Source organism: Coffea eugenioides, chromosome 5, assembly GCF_003713205.1.
Source record: "Coffea eugenioides isolate CCC68of chromosome 5, Ceug_1.0, whole genome shotgun sequence".
Lineage (NCBI taxonomy): Eukaryota > Viridiplantae > Streptophyta > Magnoliopsida > Gentianales > Rubiaceae > Coffea > Coffea eugenioides.
This window is the reverse complement of record NC_040039.1, coordinates 1,338,758-1,349,600: the sequence shown is the minus strand read 5'-3', so window position 1 is coordinate 1,349,600 and position 10,843 is coordinate 1,338,758. Positions and strand designations below refer to the sequence as shown.

The 10,843-nt window shown below is 33.9% G+C and overlaps 1 protein-coding gene across 1 annotated transcript; it reads left to right on the top strand.

Moving 5' to 3' along the window:
- Positions 1–9,343: 9,343 nt before the first annotated feature.
- Positions 9,344–10,476, top strand: LOC113770567 (acidic endochitinase-like). The gene has a single exon (XM_027315065.1). The coding sequence runs from the start codon at positions 9,389–9,391 to the stop codon at positions 10,361–10,363; it is 975 nt and encodes a 324-aa protein (XP_027170866.1). The 5' UTR covers positions 9,344–9,388; the 3' UTR covers positions 10,364–10,476.
- Positions 10,477–10,843: the final 367 nt, after the last annotated feature.

The window sequence follows — 10,843 nt, the reverse complement described above, 5'->3', positions numbered from 1 at the left end:
CTACTTAAATATGCATGAGTGTGGTAAATACTTAATATGTAGCACTTAACACTTGACGATCATGGAATAAGCATGTCATAGACTTATTCAAATTACGTACTCCTATATGGAACACTCACCTAGTTAAAAGAAGTGAGTAAGCGCCCAAACAAGTGTTTAGGCGTCCGCTCCGAGTTCCTCTTGAAGGTCCCCTTGAGCACCTGAGCAAATAATAGTTGTCTATTACACACCATCGCTTAAAATTCCCTACTTATAGAGAAGGTTGTACTAGTGTTCATTCTAAGGAGAATTCATGAATTGAACCTTAATTATTCACAAACGAGGCTCGAAAGTGGGTTTCAAAAATACAAGAGAAATCTGATTTTTGCCTTTGAAATCAAGTGTAAAACGGTCTAACAATATCGGAGGAAAATGGAGAGTTTGAAACCCTCAATTTCCTTTAAGTTCGGAAATTTCAGATTTAGCAAGTAAACTTTGAAAAATCAAATCTCACTCTCTATGAGTCCAAAATTAGAAAACTTGATACCATTGGAAACTACTTCCAAAGTACTAAAAGTTTCTTCTAGAAACTTTTCCATGATTCCAAACGGAAGATATTCAAAAGTCGGCTCAAAGTTACTGCTGTAGAATACTAAGACAATTTCAAGGTTGGTTTTTGGATAACTTTGGAAATTCGGTAAAATTCACTCAATTTGAACTAGCCTTTGAAATTTGGAACTCTATTATACTTGCAATTGAAGTTTAAAACAAAACAAGTGGAACAAGAATTAGAGTTTTGAGCACCAAGATATGGCGGATCAAAGTTGCTGAAAAATGAGACCGTTGGCCTATTTTCCAGATTTAAATCACTGACTTTGGGACGTTGGTTGAACATTGAAACGGACTTGGAATGCCACCAAATTTGGTAGTGTTATACAACCATATAGGGGCTATTCCTCTATCAAATTTCATGGAAAAATACGTACGGAAAGTCGGTTAACAAAGTCACGAAAGTTTCTAAATTTTCAAGGCAAAGCTGCCTTGTGCTACCATTTCCCTTTTCTAAATCATTTGGCTAATGAAATATTTTCAAACATGGTTCATTTGTATAGACAATGTCTAAGTAACATTCAAGATACATTTTCTTAGATGATCAACACCAAGAATTTCAAAATAATAAGTCCCAAGTCAAGATTGGCCATTCGGCTAAGAGAAAAAGAAAAGTTTTCCAGATTCGAAGAGTAATTTCGGGACATCATTTGCATATCAAAATGGTCTTAGAATATCACCAAATTTTGCACAATTAAACCTCCATATGAGGACCACTCCTCTATCAAATTTCTTTTGAAATTTCACACGGGAAGGTAGTTAACTAAACCATCAAAGTTCAAGAAATTTCCCAAGGCAAAACTGTCTTCTAGCTCTTCTTCTCTTTTTTAAACATTTTGTCCAAAGCAACCAACCCAAATCTGGTTTATTTGTGAAAAAAAGTCCAAGGAACATCTAATATAAAGTTTGGTAGATGTTGGACATCAAAGTTTCCAAAACAACAAGTCCCAAATCAAGCTAGGCCATTTAACTAGTCAAAAGAGGATTTTTACTCACTGCATCAGTTTCGAAATATGGCCACAACTCACTCAATTCAACTTGGAATTGAACATGGTTGGTGGAATTGAAAACTAGACTCATAAGGGTATATTTTCTTAGGAGAAACCATTTTCAAAATCTGTCCATAGCCAGCTCATTCGTAAGCATAAATTTGCAGCTCATGTGCTGCCTTCCAGGAAGCAATGAAACAGGATAGTGGATTTCAAATGAATGGTTTGACTCACTCAAATGGAACCAAAATGTGAATTTTATACCGTTGGAAATCTGGGAATGTCTAGTTTCTAGTGCCACAAGCCGCACTCGATTCTGACATCGGAGTAAAAAGATATAGCCAAAACAAAAACACTGCCTGGATGAATACGGGAATAGTTTCCAGATTTCTAAGCTTTCGTAACTCCAACATTTGGATGACCAAATCAAGTTATTTTTTGATGAAACATTTTACACAACCAATATAACATGTAAAAAACATAAAAAATCCATTAGAACCTCAAAATTTTGCACAAAAGTGGTCGGACAAGACAGGAGTAAAACGGTCACTTTTACTCCAAGTACCTCCTTTGATTTTCTACCAATAATATAACATTAATCCACTAATTTAAGCACTAAACCACCATTAATTTCATCATCAATCATCAAATTAGTCCTTCTATTAAAAGTGGGAGTTCATAGAGCCCATACAACAAAAATCCACCATAACAAGACTACCCACAAGCATACTTGAGCTTAGATGTGCAATAGAACTTCCATAACTTAAGATTATCAAGGTTGATCATCCATTACCTCCCTTGATGAACTAGACAGAAATTTCGGCCCCTTAGATGCTCAAGAAAACCATGGATAGCAGCCCTCTTTCCTAGTTTGATGTGTTCTCCAAGTGATTAGTTAAGTACGGTTGGAATTTGAGGTGAATTGAAGGGAGATTTGGTGCAAATTTTGGAATGAAAATGGTGAAGTTTTTCCTCCTTCTTCCTTGCTGTTTTGGACGTCCAGAATGAGAGAGAAGAGAGAGAGTATTGTGGTCTGAAATGAGGTTTCCAAAGGAAGCTTAATGACTAAGGATTGGGTGCACAAAAGTCAACTGCAAAAAGTGCGCACACGCACGCGTTTTGTGCTCGATTCTTCTTAAGTTTGTTGCACTAGTGCACTAAACCTCTAATGCACTTATTTTCATATAAATATTATTCACTCTTACTTGCCCCTAACTAAGGGTCTAAAGTCTCTCAATTAAATCGCGTGTGTGAAAACGCGTATTTCCAATTTAAGCGCGATAACGCAAAATCTCTAAGACATTCTTATAACGATAATATTAGTAACTAATATTTGAGCATTTAAACATAAAAATATCTATTTTGAGACTAATGTACAAGTCTCCAATTTTTCAAATTTATTATATTCTCGATTCCATTATTTACTCCAATCGCGTATTCACTATTTTCACTTAACAAGCCTTCGGAAATTAAATTTTGAAACAAGCCACTCTAAAAATATAAGTAAGTCATAGATCAATGTAATTAGGTCTAAAAAAGTTAGAAAATAATAATTGGAGCAATTGGCCATATAAATAATTAAATGAGCTAGAAATAGGAATTTAAAATAAGTAAATTTGCGAGTCCTCACAAGGGTTGTCCTGAGGAATAGTAAAATGTCCTAACTTGACCGAGTGGAGTTCGGGACAAGGAGGAGGTGAACCTTTCTTTGTACACAAGAGTGATTGTAATTCATCAACTTGAAGAAGTTTGTTTCAATTAATCTACAAGCTCAAAAGGAGTTGGGTAGTTAATTGATTTGCAATCTTTCCTTTTTATTTACTTATTGTTACGTTTGTGATCTTTACATTGTTTATCTCTTCCACTTGGTTGCTTTCGATCCTTACAATTGGTATCAGAGCTTGGTCTCCTAGAGATTAAGCTCAATCGGCTTAGGAGTAAATATGACAACCAATAATACCATGTTTTTTTAAGGACATTCTATCATTAGACTACCTATGTTTAATAGGTCAAATTATGTGAGTTGGAAAGAAAGAATGATTATTTTTTTGCAATCTATTGACATTGAATTGTGGTTTATTATTAGTGAAGGTCCATATGATGCCTCTCTTATAAATGAAAATACTCATAGATCTAGACCGAAAACAAGAAGTGAATTGACTGTTGTGGATAGAACTCATCTCATCTTAAATGCAAAAGTCATAAATGTGTTATATTGTACTTTAGACTCAAATGAATCTATTAGAGTCAAGGGTTGCAAGTCAGCTAAAGAAATTTGGGATAAACTGAACAAAATTCATGAAGGTAGTGAGAATGTTAGAGAACAGAAAAAATCTATCCTGATTACTAAATATGAGTCATTTAAGATGGAACCTCATGAAAATATTGATCAAATGTATTGTAGATTCAATGATCTTATTAAAGATTTAGAGGTTCTGGAAAAAGAATATACCTTAGGAGAGAAAAACAGAAAAATCTTGAATGCTCTGTCTAAAGATTGGGAAAGTAAAGTGATTGCTATTGAAGAGGCAAGAGATCTGAATTCCTTGCCCATTGAATCTCTTATTAATTCTCTAATCTCTTATGACCTGAAGTTTAAGTCCAAAATGCAAGAGGAAGAGGATGCGAAAGTAAGAAGGGGCATTGCTCTAAAGGCATCTCAAGATGAAAATGATTCTGCCTCCCTAGATGAAGAAGATGCGGAAGTTGATGACAGTGATCATGCTCTCATCACAAGAAGTTTCAAGAGGATTCTCAACAAAAAGAGATTTAGAAGAGGAGGACCTAGCAATTCAGATTCTAATCAATTCAACAATGCAAGAAACAAGGGAAGATATGAGACCAACAAAAAGCAAGGTGACAAATGCTATGAATGTGGCCAGCTTGGATACTACATGAGTGAGTGTCCAATGAAGAAGAGAAAAAGTAAAAGAAAACCAAGTTTCAACAACTTCCAGTTCACATGGAATGAATGCAACTCCGATAGTGAAATTGAAGAGGAAGAAAAATCTGCTCAATTGGCTTTTATGGCCATTGGAGATGATGAAGTAACATCTTCTAACTCTCAATTTGAAAGTGATGATGAAACTGATGATGATCTTGAATCTTTCATTATAAAATTGCATGATAGTTTGAAAGGAATATTCATCATCAATTCTGATTTGCATGTTCCAACCTGTTGTTGGCCCAAAGAAAAAAAACTAAGCACAGTTAAATTTATTTTAACACATATAAAAATATGCAGGAGGAAGAGGAGATCAGCAAATACACAATAATAACTCAATAAACAATAATGCTCGCAGATAACAATTTTAGAGAAATTTTCTCAATTTCCATAACTCAACTCTCTCTTTTAAAAAAAAAAAAGAAGATGACAGTAATTCAATTTATAAAGTATATATCCAACAGATTCCAGTCACAAAGGAGTAGGAAACTAACAGATATAACAATATTGACAACGCACAAAAATATATTGCAATACTATTAGTATCCCACTGTCAATATGATAAATGTAACTTCCCAAACTTTAATAACCGGAACATAGGGAAATATATCTTTGCCGCATCAATTTATAAATTCTCTAACTCACTAAACCAACAAATAAAAAAACTTGCCACATAAGTAATTTAATTTAATAATTGGCTTATTTTAAGGGTAATGTAATTTGTACTTCCCTTATGTTATTTACACTCTCACTATCTCATTTTCATCTTGATAAGACCATGTTACTTCTATCCTAATTTTTTCTCCTACCCTATTTTGTGTTCATATGCAAGGAAGTTGGGCATAATTGTCGTACGTGTCCAAAAGATAAAAAAAAATTAACTTTTACTTCTCTTTTTCTAAATTTATATAACTATTTTTTATATTCTTATTTCAATTTCAATTTTGCAGGTTTTGATGAGCGCAATTGAGGTTCCATTGCATTATCTGGATACTAGATGTTGTTATGCTTTTGTTGAAATATACTAGAAAGCTTCACTCCCTCTATGGTGGTTATATGAGCTATTCTTAGTTGACTTTTTGAAGTATTAGTGTCATATTTTATGAGACATTGTTGTTATATTTAATTTTTGGTCATCTTTGAAACTTGAGATTTTTTATTTATTTATTTTTTGGGTTTGAAGTTTGGAATCTATTAATATTACATTGCTCGATTGATCTGTGGCATCATATAATGTCATAAAGTTTTGTAGAAAAATGCATAATATATATTAGTGACAATTTTAAATGAGCCATTATAATGTGTAATGGAATAATTAATTGCTTTTAGAATATAAGAAAAAATCTAGTAAAGTTAACTCATAAGTAAGGAGAAGAAATTAGTGAGGGGGTAACATAGTCATATCAAAATAAAAATAGGATAATGAGAGTGCAAATAACATATGAGGAGTGCAAATAACATATCCTATTTTAATTATCTACACAGCCATTGGCCAGCTTTCTTGGGCAATTACATAATCAACCCAACCTTTCTAAATGTCAGCTTGGAAGGACAACCCTTATAAATTAATTAGCAGCTCATCCTGCACTACAAATAACAGAAGTTAAATCTATAGCTTTATGTGTAGACCTTGCAATCAATTGGTGAGTTACATTGGTTAAGTGATGTATGTTGATACAACTAGCATTGGATTATAAAGAAAATTGATATGGCTACAGAGTCCAAGAGCGGTTCGGGATATCGAGTCTGCCTAAATATTTTTCAAACCCATTTAGATTAGGTCAGGTTGGGATATGCCAAAGAACGAAGCGGGGAGCAGTAACAGTTGCATGATTGAGATGATGAGTAGAAAAGATGTACTGCCGTTAATTGTCTGTTCTGTATCAACGTGGAGACTTGAAGCAGCGAACCTAGAAATCAGTGACTCTCATAATGTAGGTCAGGTCAATTCAGGACAGTAGCTGCCTCGAGCATTATTACGCATTGAAAGGCACAAATTTCAGTCTTGTTCTTGGATGTTTGGATTTGATTGGCTGGGCAGTATCTAAAACGAATATTCTTTTCAGTACTATTTAAATTTTGCACAACTTGTCAAACTGACGTTGTCGCATTGAAAGAGATATTTTAATTAAATAGATAGATAATAATGTAACAGGAAAATTTGTAAAAGAGGAACTGCTTTGGACAGAATTCACCTTCTATAAAATAAAATGGTTAATCCTAGGCCAACCAACATATGCAGAAAGCAAAGATGCAAATTAAAATATGTAACTCAATAAACAAAAAGAATGGCTTTTCTCTTTACAGCCACTATAAAAGGTTTAATTTGCCCCTTAGTCATCAATATTCTAAATCGTATACTTATGAGCTAAGTACGAAATTGTAACACCGGTTGAAATTGATTTAATAAGATAAAAAAATTTGGCTGAAGTGTGTGTTGTTTTGGTTAAGGGGGTAAAATGAGAGGAGCCCCATGATTCAAAGGGACAAAGTGCCTTTCTTCCTTTAGATAAATAAATGCTCCCCACTCATTTAGTGAAACATGATGATGCAAGTAATATTACATTATTATGATGATATATGTGGCTCTTGAATATGCACCACATCATCCATGAGTGGTTCTGAAAATTAGGTTTTTAAGAAGGTTTTAAAATCCAAGCCATTTATTAAACTAAAAATCTTACTGGGTTAAAAATCATTGGGCCAAATGTTATCAAATCATTGTTAATTTATGACATCAGAGATGTATCATAAATAATTAATAGGAAAAATTGTTTAATACATCTATCATATTTTGTTAAATAATTTTGTGTTTTTCACTTTTAAAATATTAACTTTACATCTTTTATAAATTCAAGTTAGTAAAATTTGGTTTTAACCTAAATTTTTGATCACTTTTTTGCCTAAAATCACCATGTGACCCAAATTCAGTCTTTTTTTTTTTTAGAGAAAATTACAATTTTAGTACCAAATGTTTGGAGCCTCAATGGTTTTAGTATTTAAAGGTTGGACAAAAACAAATCTAATCTTAAATGTTTTAATTTTCAAGCATATTTAGTCCAAAGGACTGATTTTGGCAAATTATTGCTTGAATTTGGTCACGCCAATAGCACGTTTCGACAACTAACTTTTGAAAAAGAATAGAAAAAAGAAAAGATATTGGTGGCCATTTTTTGTAATTAAAAGGCACTAATTAGTCGTATGCATAGTAATTAGTCTTTGCTCTTTAACTACATGACTACTCTGTGTGTGACTAATTATGCCCTTAAATAAAGATTATGGCCACCAACATCTTTTCTTTTTTCTATTTATTTTTAAAATTTAAGCTATTGACATGTGTTGTTGACGTGACTGGATTCCGATAACAATTTGTCAAAAATCAATCAATTGGACTAAATGTGCTTAAAAATTGAAATATTTGGGACTAGATTTACTTTTGTCCAAACTTTAAGGAATAAAACTGCTGATATCCCAAACATTTGGTACTAAATTTACAATTTTTTTCATTTTCTATGTATAAAAAATATCATATCCCACTTTTTTAGTGACAAAAATAAATATAGATTGTGTCAAATTTCACTTTTTTAGGGAAAAAATGCATATAATTTAAATGCGATCCTACTTTTTTGCGATCCTACTTTTTTAGGGTAAAAATGAATATAGATCGAATCATTTGTTTAACTACAAATGAAATCTAACTTTTTTGCCTCTAAAAAATAACCATATGTGGTCACATGATAGATTTTGGTTAAAAATGATCGAAAATCTAAGTTGGAACTAAATTTTATTGTCTTGATTTTATAAATGATATAAAGTTACCATTTTAAAAGTAAACGATGAAAAAAATTCATTTGATAAATTGTGAGATACATTTTGAACAATCTTTCCCAATTAAAATGTTATCTTTATTATCATATAGGGTTTTCTAACGGGTGACCAAGGGGCACTCATTAACGAATTTATATTACACCTAACCTATCATGTATATACACACACTAACAATTATTAACTTCCATTGCATTTATATACTTTTCATAATTAATTCCCTTGCATTTATACGCTTTTCTTAATTAATTTTATATTTTTAAAATTTAATACCTGAGATATATTTTACTATTATCATTTTTTTGTTTTTTTTACTGTTATCATGTAGACCACTAACATGAATCTTGTAAATCCATACTTAGTTGATCAATGAGTAGTATTAAAGTACTTTGGTTCATGATCGATGAAGACAACTTAAAATAAAGCAAGCATGAGGAATAAATAGTAAAATGTCACAAAGTATGTCGATCTTGTCTGAAGATGGTATGATAACGTGGGACCGCCGTCCCTTAGGGGACATCCGATAATGTGGACCGCAATTTTTTCAAAGAAAAGCAAGATTACGGTTTAGTAAACACCGTTTCGGCGACGGTTCATTGGTCTGACCCAGATCTAATTGGTTTTTACTATTTAGATCGGTTTTTTGATCTCTCTTAGTTTGAGGCTTAACTCAACTCAGAAAACTACCCAATCAACGGTTCAATCAGCTCGATCGAATAGTCTAGACTGAATTTTAAAATATTAGTCCAAAAATAAAAAGATAGCTGTGCTATAGTTGAAATGACGAGTAAAGAAATTTACCGATGTTGTCAATAATTTATCGATGCGAATGCTTAAAGGAACGAATAATACTTTTCTTTGGGTAAAACTATCAACTATTATAGATAAAGCACACATTACACATATCTGTAAAGGGATGGGTACCATTTGGCACGTCTTCAATTCGCCACACAGGTGGCTGAACTCATCTATAAAAGGGGTCGATCTGTGGGCAACTAAATATACCCAAAGCAACCTACAAAAACAACCGAGAGAAGAAAACATGGCTCGCTGTTTTAGATCACTACTCATAGCAATAACATCCCTGTGGATGTTATCTTCACTGATCAGGTCTTCCGATGCTGCTGGAATTGCCACCTACTGGGGCCAACACACCGACGAAGGAAGCCTGGAAGACGCATGCCGGAGAAATACCTACGACTACGTGAATCTTGCCTTTCTGATTAATTTTGGCGGTGGCCAGACACCAGAATTGAACTTAGCTGGGCATTGTGAGCCAAGCGATTGCTCCTCGCTTAGTTCTGAGATAAAAGCTTGCCAGAGCCGAGGCACCCAAGTGCTTCTTTCTCTCGGTGGAGCTCCAAACCTCTCTTCCGCCGATGATGCCAAGGAAGTCGCGTCCTATCTCTATAATAATTTCCTTGGCGGTAAATCAGAAAATCGTCCATTAGGCGACGCTGTCTTAGACGGTATAGACTTTCATATCCAAGCTGGAAAGAGGGATTTCTTGGATGATCTCGCCAAGGCGCTCTCAGAATATAGCACATCGGAGAGAAGGGTGCACTTATCTGCAGCACCACAATGTTTCTATCCTGACTATTATCTCGACGCTGCTATCAGAACTGGCCTCTTTGATTATGTGTGGGTGCAATTTTACAACAATCCGCCTTGTCAGTATAGTATGGGCAATGCCAACAACCTCTTCTACAGTTGGAGTTCTCATTGGGCATCATACCCAGGAGTTAATAAACTATTCCTGGGATTACCTGCATCCCCTGAAGCCGCTCCTAGTGGCGGTTACATTCCACCTCGGGTGCTTATTCGCGAAATTCTTCCCTATGTCCGGGGCTATCCCAACTATGGAGGCGTCATGCTTTGGAACGCATTCTATGACGAGAATTACAGTCAGGCAATCAGGCCTTATATTAACCCTGAAACGCTGGCTTGCGATCGCAAGTCCATGCTAAAGTCCCCAAGCAATTGCGACATAAAGATAAAGTCTTATGTGACTAAATAAGTTCCTCTCGTTGTCATATGAGAGATGAAATAAATGTAATCATGGTTGTGTAAGCCAGAGATAACGTGAATAAATATAACATGGGTTATCAATCCCCAGAGTTTGATTGTCAATTCGTGTTTGTTCTTGATTATAATTTAGCACGAACGATATCATTAGTTCTAGTTTCCTCTTATTCTTCGGGAAAAAAAGGTATTAAAGAAGAAAAGAACATGCAAAAAGTGCCAGATCAAAGTCAATATCATTAGAGATATATGTTCTCCAAAATCAATGTGTTCATACAAGAACCTTTTATGTTTCGGCACATCTCTACTGTTGAGAATATTTATGGTTCTGTTTGCTTCCACTCAATGTTTATATTATATGTAAAACTAAACTTCCATCACTTGCAGACTTTAATGTGAATTGACTGAGCAGCACAATTATCCTGGAAAGTTATGAATAATGCTTTTTTTTTTTTTAATAATGAAAACAATGATG